Source organism: Mirounga angustirostris, unplaced genomic scaffold (genome assembly GCF_029215605.1).
Source record: "Mirounga angustirostris isolate CCGP_5_RB_7025 unplaced genomic scaffold, mMirAng1.0.hap1 SCAF_4, whole genome shotgun sequence".
In the NCBI taxonomy this organism is placed as follows: domain Eukaryota; kingdom Metazoa; phylum Chordata; class Mammalia; order Carnivora; family Phocidae; genus Mirounga; species Mirounga angustirostris.
In genome coordinates, this window is record NW_026991712.1 from 126,027,073 (window position 1) to 126,044,034 (window position 16,962).

At 37.2% G+C, this 16,962-nt stretch overlaps 2 protein-coding genes and 1 long non-coding RNA gene across 30 annotated transcripts in view; 2 read left to right on the forward strand and 1 right to left on the reverse strand.

The window, feature by feature from the left end:
• The window catches only part of DNAJB4 (DnaJ heat shock protein family (Hsp40) member B4), a 44,252-nt gene extending 40,308 nt beyond the window's left edge, over positions 1-3,944 (reverse strand). The window contains exon 1 of the mRNA XM_064588955.1: positions 3,805-3,944. The gene's annotated coding sequence lies outside the window, so the exon portion shown is untranslated. The remainder of the gene's footprint in view (positions 1-3,804) is intronic.
• Positions 3,910-16,962, forward strand: part of FUBP1 (far upstream element binding protein 1) — a 32,893-nt gene continuing 19,840 nt past the window's right edge. For 6 of the 28 annotated variants that reach the window (XR_010410889.1, XR_010410890.1, XM_045897341.3 and 3 more), the window contains exons 1-14: positions 4,302-4,547; positions 9,736-9,826; positions 10,673-10,735; positions 11,554-11,592; positions 12,074-12,113; positions 12,610-12,662; positions 12,752-12,823; positions 12,951-13,008; positions 15,321-15,483; positions 15,576-15,674; positions 15,800-15,901; positions 16,133-16,235; positions 16,334-16,434; positions 16,813-16,954. Coding sequence is in view for 24 of the 28 variants with exons in the window: in XM_045897341.3 (XP_045753297.1) it covers positions 4,428-4,547; positions 9,736-9,826; positions 10,673-10,735; positions 11,554-11,592; positions 12,074-12,113; positions 12,610-12,662; positions 12,752-12,823; positions 12,951-13,008; positions 15,321-15,483; positions 15,576-15,674; positions 15,800-15,901; positions 16,133-16,235; positions 16,334-16,434; positions 16,813-16,954 (1,246 nt within the window). In the remaining 4 variants the exon portion in view is untranslated. Of the gene's footprint in view, positions 4,548-9,735; positions 9,827-10,672; positions 10,736-11,553; positions 11,593-12,073; positions 12,114-12,609; positions 12,663-12,751; positions 12,824-12,950; positions 13,009-15,320; positions 15,484-15,575; positions 15,675-15,799; positions 15,902-16,132; positions 16,236-16,333; positions 16,435-16,812; positions 16,955-16,962 lie in introns of all 28 variants that reach the window. The other 22 variants (XR_010410892.1, XM_045897345.2, XM_045897351.2 and 19 more) reach the window with 14 other exon arrangements.
• On the forward strand, positions 4,555-8,821 carry LOC135364159 (uncharacterized). Its single transcript, XR_010410893.1, has 2 exons — positions 4,555-6,298; positions 8,177-8,821. It is a non-coding gene; the product is annotated as an uncharacterized LOC135364159 (long non-coding RNA).

The following is a 16,962-nucleotide window of genomic DNA, read 5'->3' on the forward strand; positions in this document are numbered from 1 at the left end:
AGTCATTAAACCAATAACCAACCTAATGATCAAACACCCTAATGACATCCTGGACTATTTAATTTGAAGTGGCAACTTTTCTTCTCACATCTAACCTGAAACTGTTGTGACTGTGTACTGAGAAAATATTGGCCTGGTTTAAATGACACACAGTATATAGCATGAAGTTATCAGATCCTTCTGGCCAAGAGTTATTAGGAGGTAGGTGAACGGTAGAAAGTTGAGGCAGGAAGCCTATCCAATTCTGTCACTCTAAAATGCCTGTTAGAGGAAGCCTGGGTGGCACAGTCAGTTTTGCATCCTACTCTTGGTTTCAGCTCAGGTCATGATCTCAGGGTCATGAGATGGAGCCCCTTGTCAGGCTCTGAGCTCAGCGCAGAGTCTGCTTGGGACTCTCTCTCCCTCTCTAAAATAAATCTTTAAAAAAAAGGGGTGGGGAGGCACCTGGGTGGCTCAGTTGTTAAGTGTCTGCCTTTGGCTCAGGTCATGATCCCAGGGTCCGGGGATGGAGCCCGGCATCGGGCTCCCTGCTCTGCAGGGAGCCTGCTTCTCCCTCTCCCACTGCTTGTGTTCCCTCTCTCGCTGTCAAATAAATAAATAAATAATCTTAAAAAAAAAAAAGAAAAAAAAGCCTGTTAAAAAAGCCATAATGGATTAGGGGGAGGTGGGTAAAATCCATAATGGACTATTTTTCTCCAATAGCTAAAAATAAGAATCTGTTACTATTTCACAGATTTAATAAATCCAAAGTGAAAATTGTGCTAAGAAAAAAATCACAGTCATTTGGTAACCAGTAAGTCAGAAGGTAAAAGAAGAAACTTGCCAGTGCATTTAATAGTCCAACTTTTATTACATTTGCTAATCTTTTCACTCTGTTATTTGGTAAATCTAAATGCTCCCTACTATACTTCTGGAAGTTCAAAAACACCAACTTTTGCTTCATCCTAAGGATAAAATATGAAATACCAATTTCTGTGGTAGGAGTCTGACTATAAAATATAATCCAGGCAAATATTTAGCCAACTCTCAAAGCATAATAAGCCAATTTTAGATTATTAGCTATGATACACCCACTTTTAAGAAATTTACATTGCCAAAGGGAATAAATTTAGTCAAGAAAAGCCTGATGTTGGGTGCCTGGGTGGCTCAGTCCTTTGAGCGTCTGCTTTTGGCTCGGGTCATGATCCTAGGCTCCTGGGATAGAGTCCCGAGTCGGCCTCTCTGCTCAGCGGAAGCCTGTTTCTCCCTCTGCCTGCCGCTCCCCCTGCTTGTGCTCTCTCTGTCAAATAAAAAAATAAAAATCTTAAAAAAAAAAGCCTGATCTCATCAATTATAACAGTAACAGAAAAGTACAAATGGCTTTGAGAAGAATGAGTGGACTGAGAACTCACATAGCCTAATCAAAAGTTACTGATTAGTTTTCCCACAATTCAGTTGCTCTAGCAGGATCCTGGGGTTTACCAAAACTAAGATTTGAACATAACTGCAATTCAAAAAATGTACATGGATTATCCTTTCTTGATTATAAAATGCCAGAAGCTGAATTACATGTTTATTACTAGTTTCCATTTGCACAGCACTTTCTGGTTTCTGAAGAGCTCACAAATATCTCATTTGAGGACAGTAAAGGAAGTTATGATCATCAATGTAGATGAGAAATCTGAGACACAGAGACTAAGTTACTTGCCCAAGGTCACAAAACCAACTAAAATGTAGAGGCAGATTTTTTTCAATATGCATTCTTTGAACAAATATCTAAAACGCTGACTAGGCATTAGGGACTGGTCAATGGTAGATAGACAGTCCTTATTCTCCAGTTTAAATTCTAAAGGAAAAGAAACAATAAACAAGTAAACACATAGAACATAACTTCAGATAAATGCTATAAAATGATAATGGGATAGTGATTGCAGAATGGCACAACTAGAGGTCAGAGATGGCCTAAGGGGGTGACATCTGAACTGAGCCTCGAATGATGAGGACATATCATCCATGTGAAAGTCTATAAAAGCATCCAGGCCAGGCAGAAGAAAAAACAAATATAAAATCCCAAAGGCAGCAAGTATCTTGGACAGCAAGGTGAGTGAAGAAGAATGAAAGGGAGGAGTATTTAGAGACAGTAGCCTGATCATATGTAGCCCTTACACCACTCCAGGAGAGAGGATTTAAAGTGCAATACTTGGGGCACCTGGGTGGCTCAGTCAGTTAAGTGTCCAACCTTGTTTCAGCTCAGGTCATGATCTCAGGTTGTGAGATGGAGATCTCAGTGTCGGGTTCCCCACTCAGTGGGGAGTCTTCTTCTCTCCTTCTTCCTCTCCTTCTACCCTTCTGCCCACCCCCACCATGCATGCTCTCTGAAATAAATCTTAAAAAAAGTATAATAGGAAGACAAAGATTAGATGATCTGATTTGTTTTAAAGGAATCATTCAAGCTGCTATATGAACAAACAACTGTAATATAATCAGGTAGAGGCTTGAACTTCAAAAGTACTGGTAATGGATCCTTGTTACTTTTGAGAACTTAACATGTATATTACATATTTTTATAATTTCATAATTTTAAAAAAGCAAATTGTAGAGATTTAAAGGTGGAAGCAGAAAAACCAAGTAGAATACTATTACAGTCCAGGACTGAGGTGATGGTAACTTGGGAGTAGTAGAAATGAAAATTAATAGAATTTGGAATATACCACGAAAGTATGGTAGAGAGGTCTTCCCAATGGAGAGGAAGGGGCAGGAATGAAGGCTGACCAGTGGTTCTCAATGTCCTGGTTCCAGGACAGTCTACAAATAAACTACAGATGAAGGGCCTTACTTTGAATATTTAGACACAACGAAAATAGAAATAAAGTTTGTTTGGAGGTATATTATATCACTCTGTGGTTAACATTACGTTGATCAGAAGGACTGGTATATGTCCAATTAATAAAATACGAAAAAATCAATTGATTAATAAATGTCATTTGTTAGACAAACTTTCTCAAAACATAACTGAAAAATTTTTGTTTAGCAATACCCCCAACAATGCTTTTAGTCTTTTTTTTCCAGTTATACTTAAATCTGTAGTCCAATACATTTGCTGCTTTTCCAAATACAAATCCTCACCCCTCCAAATCTAAAGGGATAGGTATGAACACTGAAGAAGATAATCAGAGCTATTAATGGTTAAGACGGTAGGAAAAGCTTCGTTGGAGGAAAATGACCGCCCACTTGTAGCTATATGCATGTATCTGTCTAGTTATCTGACCTACTTAGGGCCCTGAACAAGCGGACACATTAATTACCAGCAAGACCGCAACACACATTTCTTCCAATTACTCTTAAAACTAGCAATGGGAAAAGTACTTTTTTAGCCCTAATTCACAAAACATAAAATGCCCAAACTGGTAAAGTTCACTTAGATAACAGAAAATACACACACTTAAAAAGTTATCCAGTCCCGCGATGACAATTCAGAACATTACATTTGGGTTCTCATAGGCAGGGGCTGGGGTAAACTACTTTTAGGAAGCCACAGTCAATTTTGGTCAAGAGATGGATGTTGTTGTTAATTATAAGATGACCTCAATAAAACTGGCCCTGGACAAATACAGTATTAGGTTATTAAGTGTAGTTACAACGGAATTTTACGAACAATCACGTTTTTAAGAGGCAAGGGCAGTCGTGATTTCACAGCCTCATCGACATCACACAAAAATACCGAAATCAGCTCGAGAACTAAGAGGCCTCTAACCTGAATTCATCCCCACTTGTGATAAAACAAATCTGCCAATCTATAAGTAAAATACAGGGACACTTTACTACCCTGAAAATCAGGACGAGATCCCGCCAGACCGGGCGGACGTTTTCGGAAACATCTCCGCTTGGCGTCCCGGGAGCACTTCTACCGGGGACACTCCTAGCGGCGGCGCTCTCGAGATACTGTAGCGTCGCCCTTACGCCTGTCGACGTGACTCCCTTTCCTATGGATACACAGAATGACCCTTGGCGCAAAATTCACCCACCGTCCCGCCCCGAGTCTGCAACCAATAAAAAACAACTACTCTTTCTTCAGGTCTTAAAAAACGCAAGCCAACCGGGGTCACCGCGCTAGTCTCACCCACCACCCCGGAAGTACAAGCAACACAGCTTCAACAAGAGAATGAGCGTAGAGGAGGCGCCAAAATAAATCCCACTCTCGCGATATCTTAAACACAAGTCTCGCAACATCCTTCTGCTTCTCCTTGTTTTTCAGCCCCATCCCCACACCAGTTCGTTGCTTCAAAACATCGCGAGATTTTCTCCTTTCAATCTCCGCCCCTTTACGGCACGATGGTCGCACAAGAATGTGATACAGGCTCGACGGCCGCCATTTTCTTTCTTTCTTAGCAGTTGGCTGAGGGAAGAGGTCTCTGCGAAGAAGCGGCAGCGGCCACTATAGCGTAGACATGGCAGACTACTCAACGGTGCCTCCACCTTCTTCTGGCTCAGCTGGTGGTGGAGGCGGCGGCGGTGGTGGTGGAGGAGTTAACGATGCTTTCAAAGATGCGCTGCAGAGAGCACGGCAGGTAAGTCTGGACCGCGCGGCGGGATCCGAACGCTCATGGTAATTGGCCGCTGGCTGTGTAGGCCGCTACTTTTTCGCGCATGAGGAAGAGGAAAGAAGTGCCCTTCCGGGCTCTGAAATGTGAGGAGATTTATGGTTCCCCACGTTGGTAATACAGTTTGGAGGCTGGAGCTCGGTTCTGTTTATCTTGGTGTCTAAGCCACTTAGAAACCCCAACGCGTGTTACGCATAGATGGCTTTAGGTCTGTAGCTTCTGCGGCAGTCGCGCTTCTTTGAGGAGTTAGCTTGGCATTTTCTTTTTTTCAGAGTGAACATTCTCCTCCATGGGATAAAGCGCGCTTAGTTTTTACACAATAGTGTGGAAGGTTCTGGTAATGAGTTTGGGAGAGGACTAGGGTCTGTCCTCAGGAGCCATAGTAAGAGAGGGATATGTCAGTAGAGCAGTCTTTACAGCTTCCAGCTCATTCGAGCTCTGTCGAAATTGATCTTTCGGTATCATTCTCTTTCATATCTACAAGGAAGAGACTTAAGAGAGCACTAGTATCCCGTGTTGGAATCCTTCCTCAGAGCAGGATTTACGTGTCAGTGTGTTCTACCAGTCCTTTCCCCTTATTTCTCAAAATGGCTTCAGGCCCATTATACCCGAAGTTTCAGTTTGAATCTGCCTCTCTGTTCAGAGTCGTAAACTGACCAGACCTCTTTGTATTACGTAGGTGCGTTCATTTGCCCTGAAGGCAGTTCTTTCCCAAACGAAAGCTGTTAAAAAAAAAAAAAAAATTACTCCAGGAAATTTAAAGGCTTCTTAATTTGATAGTCCCTTAACATAACTGTAACTTAAAAGGTATGGTGTTGATACGGAGTTGTATGTAAGCAAAATAATTTTATTCTCGTTATGACATTTTTCATATTAGGTGCTAGACATTTTTAGATTACAGCGTTAAGCGAATGGGAATCAGAAACTAATTTTGTGGTATGTTTTGTTTGCGTTAGGAGTTAACGTTGTTAACCTTTTTAACCCTCCAGTTCCATTAAAGCATCATTTGAGTCAAACTGCGTAAACTCTATAATAATGTAACAAATCGCTCTTATTTTTATAATGTGAACACATTATAATTAAACTTACCTATACTTGTGTATGATCAGAAAGTCAACAAAAAAGTCACCATTAATACTAATTCTGCAACTTTTTCACCTGAATTTTCTTACTTCTGAACATTTTTGGAATAGCGACTGAAACATATATAATGACATAAACTGTTAGTGGGTTATTATTAGATTGGTTGAAAGACTCACCTGAATTATTTTTTTCGACCAGTGTATTGAAATTAATTTGTGCTGCACATTGTACTTAGATATTAGAGATTTTTTTTTTTTACTGTGTGAATTGTATTTCTGCCTTCTAGGAAGTGATGATACAATCAAGGAACCAAATGCAAATGAATAGTAGTATCTGATTAATACTTTCAGAGAGGAGTAGACAAAAATGGGCACCGTTAATTTGTCCACTTGTTCTGTAAACATTTATAGAGTTCCTGCTGTGAGTCAGGCACTGTACACAACACCAAAGAGTGGGGTGCCTAACTGCCAAAGGACTGATATTTTAAGCAAGGCATTAAAGAATGAGTGAAAGTTTGATCAGTGGAGAAAAGAAGCAGCATGTGCAAAGGTATGAGAGTTTTTGGAATGACAGGAACCCAGGAATGAAGTCACTGGAGGATAATGGTGGTTGGGGGAAAGAGGGTGGAAATTGAGGTGAGTACAGATGGATACAACTTCTGAAAGACTTCATGTTGCCATGCTTTAATTAAAAATTGGACTTCATTATTTGGCTAAGCTGTAATTTCCTGATTATGTTAGATGGCTTAATTTTTAAATACAGAAATTGTCCTCAAACTGGATTTCTTGTACTCACTTTTTATGCCAATAGGTCAGCTGCCTCAATGCTCTTGTTGTAATGATATGATTTTTATAGATGTCTTGCTGTAATAATTTGGTTGTTTCTTTACAGAATTGATCTTAAGCCTGAGATTCCTAAATTTAGCTTTTGAGTTGAATTTCCCTTTCTGATTACATTTGAAGATGCCTCCATATGTCAGTTGTAGCTGCTTGTCTGATATATATAAATGGAATACAGGGAGGAGTACTTGGACTGAAGAAACAAGTTAGGTTAATGTCTGAACTTTTTCCTTGTCTATAGTAAAAGCATGCTGGATTATATTTCCAAAATCCCCATCTAACCTTAAGTTTCTTTTCTTTGTCCAGCGTATTATGCTGTGTTCTTGGAAGGAGGAGGTATAAGAACAGCCTCTTGCCCTCAGAGAGCTGTATACTAACGGGGATGCTATTGGCTTTTTTAACTGGACGGTTCTTTGTTAATGCAGGACAAATGATTACTACCTAGCTCTTTCTGCCATCTGGTAATTTAGACCAAGTTGCTTATTTTTCCAGAGAATTCCAATGGCTTATTTTTTAATGTGAAATTTCCAGATTTTTTAAATACCCTCTGAGCTAAATTCAGCACAGGGGCACCAGATTGCTTCTCTAGTTTAGGAACCACTTGAGAGATTTATATTTGTGTATTTCAAGCTGTAACTCCAAAGGGTGGGGTTGGCATTCTTTGGTTAGGACTTTGGTGATCACACTAAACCAGTTTTGTCTCTGAAATACTGGAAAAGCAAAATGTATCTCTCTTTTTTTCTCCCTGACGTCATGAAGATAGAAGTGAATCAGGCTGCGACTCCATGATTGGTAGAACAAAAATGAAGCAAGAGTATCAGCCCTGATTCTTTAGCTTCTAAACAGCTATTAGTCTTTAAGTACTCAGTTATTCTTGAAATCTCTTCCTGGATTATAAAAGTGATTCAGGCTGCATTATGTTTGAATGCAATGAAAATTTTATAAAATAGAATTGTTGACTTTTCAGTTACCAGTAATTTCTGCTGAAAACGAACACTTGAGCAGGGTTTTTGGGTGTTGTTTTTTTGTTTTTGCTTTTGTTTGTTTGTTTCTACATTTTGTGACAGGATAGCAAAGCTTGATTATGATAAAAAATTCCTCTGTTGTAGGAGGGCACAGTGTTAAAAAAAAAGGTTGTTAGTATTTTTACTAAGAGCTTTTCTCTAATGTCTTTGTACTCTCTGAAATTTTAAAATGGTGTTACTGATTTCTTTTGAATGAACGAATTATCAGGCTTTCATTTTCATTTGGATAGTTTTAGAACTATTCAATGAATAATGGATAATAGGGAGGTATAAATAAGTATCCTTTGTATATGCAGAGTTTCCTTGGAGTTCAGGGAGTGGTGTTGTGCAAACTCATGCATTTATAAAAGCTAACTGCAGAAGGTATTCACAGGTTAAGATCATCAGTAGTTACTATCCTGTCTGGCCTGAAATGCTTTCTTCTCTAAAATCAGTGCCGGGCAGTGTATTTAAGTTCTGAGGAACAGTTCAGATGTTAAGCCTTTAAAACTTAAGGGGTGGAAAAGCAGTTGTTTTCAGGTATGATGAAACCTTTCAGAAAAGAAATAAGATTTTAATTAGCTGCTCAAAGACATGGAACAGGCTTTTGAGAAAGTGAAAGGATGATTAAGGAAGGTTAGATTGAGCCTTTTTTTTTTTTTTTTTAAAGTAATCTCTACACCCGATGTGGACCGAGGTCAAGAGTTGCATGCTCTTCCGACTGAGACAGCCAGGTGCCCCCCAAAGCCTTTTTTAAATCAAGCATTTTAATATTTAATCCTGATATGCTTTGTGAGGAAAAGGGAAATCTGGAAACCCCAGGAGGTACAGTTGGGAACTGATATATATATTTAATTTTAAGTGATATGTTTGGATTTTAAGACTCAAGTCGTTGAATATATACTTATCCTTTCCAGTTTTCTAATTATAATGAAGCATGAAGCAGTTGGTTTAGTTCCACATCAGGATCCCTTTGGGGGAATTCTAGGCAACAGAAGTTCGAATTTTCTGTGTAATTTTTTAACATGGAAAATTTCAAACATACTCAAAATTAACAGAATAATCTAATGAACCTCCAATGAGCATATCACTCACCTTTGGTGATTACCCCCTTAGAGTAATTAGCATGGAGCTATGTAGAAATTGGGACATCTCCACCATTGACTTACCATGTAACCTGGTTAAGTTCCCTCTTGAGATTTTTTCTGCTGTAAAATGGATCACTATCTCACTAAGTATTCTCACCTCTTAGGATTGTTTGATGATTGAGTGACAAAATGAGTATAAAACATATAGTATGGAGTTTGGCCTATTGCTGGCACTCAGCAATATTAGTTCCATATCTCTTTCCATATAAAGATGGAGTAAAAACCCACTGGTTGTGTCCTGCCTTGTGACTTGAGGCTGCTATTTTTTTATATGATGTTTAGTTAAGTGCAAGCAATTATTTGTCCCACTCTAAAAAAGTCTTTAAGAATCTGTAGCTGAGACTTTTCTTAGAGGTACAGCCTTCCAGGCTTCCCCCACCCCCATGTTTCCGTAGAACAGGATTGTCTGATAGAAATATGATGCAAGTCATATATTTTATTTAATGCAGCATACCCAAAACATTACCATTTTGACATGTGTGCAATATAAAAAAAAAAAAACTGAGATGCTTTCCACTCTTTGTTTGATTCAAGTTTTCAGTATCCATTTGTGTATTTAACACTTAATTCGAGCTAAAACTGAGATGCTTTGCACTCCTTATGTCTGATTCAAGTTTTCTGTATCCATTTGTGTATTTAACACTTAATTCGGGCTAGCCAGATAATCATGTGTGGCTAGCATCTATCTTATTAGACAACACAGTCTTAGAATCCCATAAGGTGTTCACATTCTCTGTGCCTACAACACATTTTTTGAAGAGTCATGGGAAAGAGCCATGGAGAAGATAGAATTAGGACCACATTTTCCCCAAAGCTATTTATTTGTTGGTCAGTCAATTCTGAAGATTCCTGATTACTTCTTTGTTCTTACAGAGATTTATCAGAAGCTTAATTCCAGATGATGGTTATGTTTTTAACTTTGAAGTTATTATTGGTAGTAATACACTGATCTGTAATTTTTGTTTTTCTTTGAAATTAATTTTTTTGTATTTGATACTTAGCATATGTATGTATGAGGGAATATAGCACTGAATAGTGTAGATATGTTATCCTTAATGATGGTGTGCTTTTGTTTTTTAAGATTGCAGCAAAAATTGGAGGTGATGCTGGTACATCACTGAATTCAAATGACTATGGTTATGGGGGACAAAAAAGACCTTTGGAAGATGGAGGTAAGTTATAGTCATAAGTATTTTAATTGTTTTACACACAGGTTAGTTGAAGGTGATTTTCAATATTTTTCAAATGTTCTTTTATTGGAACATTACTTTTATAATAAGGTTCTTAAAATTGTAAGGTTTATATTGGCCTCAGGAGGAAAGGGGGGGGGGAAGACCTTAGACAAGGTAGGTAAAATTTTGAGTCAATCAGCCAGTTTTGTCTTCGTAGAAAACAACATTTTCTCTCTTTGAGGATTGTGCCAGATTGACAGTTTGCACAGACATCTTGTTAATATACTGAAAAGAACAAAAATATAAAATGTTTAGAAGACATTTCACTGGTTTTTCTCATCATACGTGAATTAATCTTTATATGCTATGTTTTCATTGTTTTGCTATTTCAGATTTCACTTTAAAGGTTGATGTTGCTATAGCTTGCTACTGTAGTGTGTTGCAGGTTATACCTTTTTTTATGTTACTTTTTTTGTTTTAGTACCTTGTTTTGTGTTTCAGGTTTAACTCAAAATGTGGCTTAAAACAGATTTACAGTGCTTTGTATTTTTTTAAAAAACGTAATTGTTGAAGCTTCTGAACTTAGAAGTCTGCAAGTTTTTTTTTTGTTTTAGATGTATGAATTTTGATACATTTTCTTTTTGCCCTTTTATTTACTTAATTTTTTTTTTTAAGGAGGATTCTGAATGAGCCTATAGAATGTATTTGTAGCTTTTGACCAGGTGTACTTGGTTTCCTTTTATTTAAGTGTCTTTCACATTTATAGTGAGGTTTTAATATACAAAAAAATGAGCTAATGATGCTTCAGATGTTGTATGTAATGTATTCTTTTTATTTTATGTGTAGATGGCTCTTGGACAAGTCCGAGCAGTACAACACACTGGGAGGGAATGCCCTCTCCTTTTAAAGGCAGGAATTTTTATTTATTACCTGTGTTTAGTATGTAAACGTGAAATAAACCAGTGAATTCTTAAATGGACACAAATAATTCTTGGATTATGTGTCTGAATTTTTGCTGCACAACATTCTGATGTTTAATCATTTAAGTTTGAAGGGGGGAGGAAAATGTAGTACTTTCAGATGTAGGTTGTCTATTCTAAGGTATGCATTGTATTCATCTGTGTAAAGGATGTAGATGAAGGTAGTCATGTAGTTGCTTTGAGTTTTTCTGCTGAAGCGTATGCTGTGAAATGTTTGGTTAGGAACAATAGAATAGTTTAGATTGAGATTGCCTTGTAATGTGATTTTTTTATTTATTTATTTTGCATAGCCTTGTGGTCACTGTCAGATACACTCAACTTTGATATGTCAAATTTTCACATTTTGATAGGTTCTGTTTTTCTTCCAGTCTTCAGTTCCTACAGTGGGAAGCATCATTAGCCTTTAGCATGTGATATTTTGCTAGTAATGGACCTAAAAACTTTGTCTTGTATCATTCTAAAGTGCTTAACATACATTAAGGTCAGTGATTTGATACAATCAAAAAGAATTTTTTTTAAATGTCTGTGCATCTTTTAAACATGAAAAGAATGAAAGAAATGTAATGTTTCTTTTGATTACTAAGAGTTTGGGATAAGTTTTGGCACTTTTCGTTCAAATGATCAACAATTACCCTCAGCTATTTCAATAAGTGTTTACATTGATACTTATTCTTGCTTGGGCACTGGTTAGCTAAGTCTTATATTTGTATTTATTGGCAAAAAGTTAAAAGGCTCTTAATTTTGCAGATCAACCAGATGCTAAGAAAGTTGCTCCTCAAAATGACTGTAAGTATTTTAAATTGGGTTAAAAGCTAAAGTAACTGGATTTTAATATCAGGGTTTTGTGCCTGGATTTTGTTGGGTGTCTTTGGAGTTAGTTGATGGCCATGAATATTTTAGAATGAATGTCTTTGTAAATATTACTTCCTGTCTTCATAATCTCCCACTTCAATTATGGCCAGGTATATAGTAATAAGATTTGATTGCTAAATTATTTTCATATTCAATATATTTTATAACTCCATTTTTTAACCTAAGCTTGTGCCCCTTGAGAAGGAACAGTTTCGGTGTCATTGTTAAAGATGCCTGCTATTTCCCTGACTTTTCTTGCCCACTGTCAATGTTTATTTAAGTATTTTACATAAAATTTTACTCTTAAAGGTGGTGTTTTCTCTGTGTATGGGAAAAATTTTAGTATTGCTTGATAGGATTATATTGTTAAATATGTGTGAACTTAAAGTTTTCATTTTATTTGATTTTTTGGTAGCTTTTGGAACACAGTTACCACCGATGCATCAGCAGCAAAGGTATAGTGAAATGCCTTTCAAAGAGTACTTTGCAAGTTTTAGTTGAACGGTCTGTAAAAACACAACCAAGTTAGTGTATAGTGAATATGTGTCTGTATATTTTTTTTTGTATATTCATTTCTCTCCACTTAAGTTGATACAGAATGATCATTTTTCCTTTTGAGTGAGATGCATTTGTAATTTGGAAGGATGGGAAGAATTAGCCACATATTAGAAGTAAAGTGAATGAAAATAATTGTTAAAAAAACATTCCCTGAACTCCACCCCAACTCCTTTGCAGTTCATGCCTTCAGACTGTTCATCTGCCATACCCTCCTCACTTGATGTGTGTCACCTTAAGATTCTGACTTGAGCTACTCAAGCTGTATTTTGACTATGAATATGTGCCTGAAAACCTAGTTTAAGCCATTAGATGTCCATTTTTATTAGATTACCTTTTATATGTAAACAAATTCTCTTTCTTTGAAGGAAAACGTTAGTTTTTGTCTTTTGTTAGCAGGTCTGTAATGACAGAAGAATACAAAGTTCCAGATGGAATGGTTGGATTTAGTAAGTAGCCTAATTTTTAAAGCTTTGAAAACAATCAAAACATACTTTACAGTCTTTACCAAATAATTTTTTTCTTTTTTCTTTACTAGTAATTGGCAGAGGTGGTGAACAGATCTCACGCATACAACAAGAATCTGGATGCAAAATACAGATAGCTCCTGGTAACGTTATTCTTTTTGCTATTTTCAGAGTGACTGGAGAACTAGGATTTTTTTTTAAGTAACTACTGAAAAGGATGTTATAATCTTTTCTTGGCCTAAAATATTTTTGGTGTTTTTTTAATTGCAGACAGTGGTGGCCTTCCAGAAAGGTCTTGTATGCTAACTGGAACACCTGAATCTGTCCAGTAAGTATGAAATCAAATGCCTGAGGCCAGCCTCTCTTTCCTGCTGAAAAAGGACATTGCCCCTAAATAGAACTGATTTTCTCCTGCACTATTAAGTTTCCCATTTTCTAGGTAATTTCTAACAAGATATAAAGATGCTTGAAAATCCCTCCATCTTAACAAAACCTATCCTTGAACCTTACATTTCTATTTTTCTGCCTCCTTACACAATAGAACTCCTTAAAAGAGGTAGTTCACTTTGCCATATCATTTGCATCTGTTTTCATTTTGTCTTGAACTTGTATGAATCAGACTTTTATTCCCATGGTTCCATTAAAATTGCTCTTTTCAAGATCACAAATGGCCTCTGCATCATTCCACCTATCAACATTGTTTGACACAGTGAACTACTTTCCTAGAGATACCCCTCCCTAGCTGCTCTTTCTCAGGCATTCTTGGTTGTCCAGCTTTATCTTCCTGGCCTTTCAGTATGAAAGTGCCACAAAATTCAGTCTTCTTACAGTCTGTCTACATGTACTCTTTAGATGACTTTATTTACTCTTTTATAAACTTTTTTTTTTTAGATTTTATTTATTTGACAGAGAGCAACAGCGAGAGAGGGAACACAGGCAGGGGAAATGGGAGAGGGAGAAGCAGGCTTCCTGTTGAGCAGGGAGCCCGATGCGGGGCTCGATCCCCAGACCTTGGGATCATGACCTGAGCCAAAGGCAGATGCTTAACGACTGAGCCACCCAGGCGCCCCTATAAACTTTAATATATAGCTTTACATATCATACATTTTATGTACTCCTAAATTTTTATTTTCAGCCTTGCTCTTTTTCTAAATTCTAGACTCCTATCAAGCTGCTCACTTAGTATTTCCACTTATGTCTACTAGACATTTGAAACTTTAGATTGTTAATAATTGTTTTCCACCCCATTCCCAGCATGCTTTGTCTTCTCATCTCAGTGTATGGCAACACTGTTTTAATACTTTTATCTTTTGGGGGGGGGCACCTGGTTGCACCGTCGGTTAAGCACCCAACTCTTGGTTTCAGCCCAGGTCTTGATCTCAGGGTTGTGAGGTCGGGCTCTGCGCTTAGCACAGAGTCTGCTTGAGACTCTCCGTCTTCCTCTGCCACATCCGGCACCCCCATCCCTGTACATGGGCACTCTATCTAAAATAAATAAATAAATCTGTTTTTAAAAGTACATTTATCTTTTCTTGTCCTTCATTTATCCATAAGCAACTCTCTTTGGTCATTTTTCTTCATAATTTATTTGGACTCCAGACTCTTGCCACCTTCTATACTATCACCTTGTCTGTGACCAATTTTTTGTATTTCAACATGTTTCCATTCTTTTTAGCCTTGTTCAGCAATAATCTATTCTTAACAATAGTATAGCCATATGATCTTTTTAAAATGTGAATCAGTTCATATCATTACTTTGCTCAAATCCTCTAATGCTTCACCACTTAGAGTAAAAGTCAGTGTCTTTATCATGGCCTGATTTATCTGACACCTTTCTCACTTCGTTTTTTACCACTCTTCTTCCAACTCTGTTCAAGCCCCATTTAGCTTCTATTCTTTCAGCACACCAAGTATGCTTCTCATCTGAGTCCTTTGCAATTTCTCTTAACTCTTTGGAATATTTTTCCTCTGATATTTTCAGTTACTCCCCCTCTTCCTTTACATTTTAGTTCGAATGTCTCATCAGTAAAGTCTTTTATGTCTGCTTTGCATAAAATAGCATACCTTTATGCACACACATTCTGTCCCCCTTACCCTGTTTTGATTTTGTTTATAGCACTTAACCAAACATGTTGTTTTTAGTTACTTAATAAAGGTGAGCTATACCAGCAGGAACCCTGTGTGTTTCATTCAGTGTTGTAACTCTATTACCTAGAATAGTACCTGGTATATAGTTAACATTTCTTAAGTATTTTTGAATGGATAAATAAATTTTAATGTGTGAGTGACCAAAGTGACGTCTTAAAATTGGAAATACATCATTTAGTTAATTGGCAAAATAGCTTAATTCTGAGATAACTTTAGAAGTAGAGTGGGGAAAAAAGTAGAATGCTACTTCTTGGAAATTTAGGACTATCCTCAAAAATACTGCAAATTACATACCTAGAAAATTTATTGCATAGTTTCATTCTTTGTTTCTGATGGCATTTTCTCTTAATTAAAATTCTTAAATTAGCTTTAAGCCACCTAAACCTGAATTGGGATGGGAGAAGTACCTGCTTAAATTATTTTGTATTTCTCTATTTGGATAAGCTTTTGAGTATGCTATAACTTATTGTTTGACTCCTGATTTGTTAACAGATCAGCAAAACGGTTATTGGACCAGATTGTTGAAAAAGGAAGACCAGCCCCCGGCTTCCACCATGGTGATGGACCAGGAAATGCAGTTCAAGAAATCATGATTCCAGCTAGCAAGGCAGGATTAGTTATTGGAAAGGGGGGAGAAACTATTAAACAACTTCAGGTATTACTTCCTAAGATTACTTTTCATCTGTTTTGAAGCCAGTTTCCTTCCACTCCCCTTTTGTTAATACATATGATTTCTTTGATTAATAGGAGCGGGCTGGAGTTAAAATGGTTATGATTCAAGATGGACCTCAGAACACTGGTGCTGACAAACCTCTTAGGATTACAGGAGACCCATACAAAGTTCAGGTAAACTTAAGTTTATATCTTACATAGAAGGATTTGGGGGCAGAATGGGCAGAATACATATGAATAGTGTTTTGAGACATGCTTTGTAAGTTGGGTGTTGTTTTGTTTTTTTGTTTGTACTTCAGCAAGCCAAGGAAATGGTGTTAGAGTTAATTCGTGATCAAGGTGGTTTCAGAGAAGTTCGAAATGAGTATGGGTCAAGAATAGGAGGAAATGAAGGGATAGATGTAAGTAAAAATACCCATTCAGAAATGGTTGTATACTAATTCATAAATACATGTGGATTCCCTCCTGCCTGCCAATCGTGTCCCCCCCCATAACTTAACGCCTTAGAGTACAGAAGGTATATCTTGTTACCCTATTTGATGCAACCATAATGCTGTATATACTTTTATGGTTTGAGGTGGATTAATTTTCAGGAAATTACTTTCCTTAATACCTAGTCTTCTTTGTATAAGGTCCCCATTCCAAGATTTGCTGTTGGCATTGTAATAGGAAGAAATGGAGAGATGATAAAAAAAATACAAAATGATGCTGGTGTTCGAATTCAGTTTAAGCCAGGTGAGTACATATATTTCATTATCTATGAGTTAGCAGCAGTTACTTTTTTGACACACATTTGTTGCTAACTCAATCCAATTTGTTTCTTGGTTTTGAAGATGATGGAACAACACCTGATAGAATAGCACAAATAACAGGACCTCCAGACCGATGTCAACATGCTGCAGAAATTATTACAGACCTTCTTCGAAGTGTTCAGGTTTGACAGACGTTAATATTTTCATTGTTTTGTTTTCATTTAAAAAATGTTTTCCTTTAAGTCTGAAAGGGTCCCCCCCTCCCCCTTTAGTTTTGTATTAGAATCTGATGATACTTTGTTAATAACTGGGAAGTTTAAGTTGCTTTGAGGTAGACATCTTGGGAGTGGGAAGGTAGCTACGTGAATTGTCTTATTCATCCCAGTATAAAAAGAATAAATGGTGGGTATTACTTGTTGACTATTTGGGCCACATCATCTCCCAGCCTCTTGAATTTCTGGTATAGGAAAATGAAGATTGAGGAAGATAGACATGTAATGACTTTATCATGGAAAGAAGAGTTTATGCTGACTTTCTTTCCTTGTTTTTCTCTTTTTTAGGCTGGTAATCCTGGTGGACCTGGACCTGGTGGTCGAGGAAGAGGTAGAGGTCAAGGCAACTGGAACATGGGACCACCTGGTGGACTACAGGAATTTAATTTCATTGTACCAACTGGGAAAACTGGATTAATAATAGGAAAAGGCAATGTA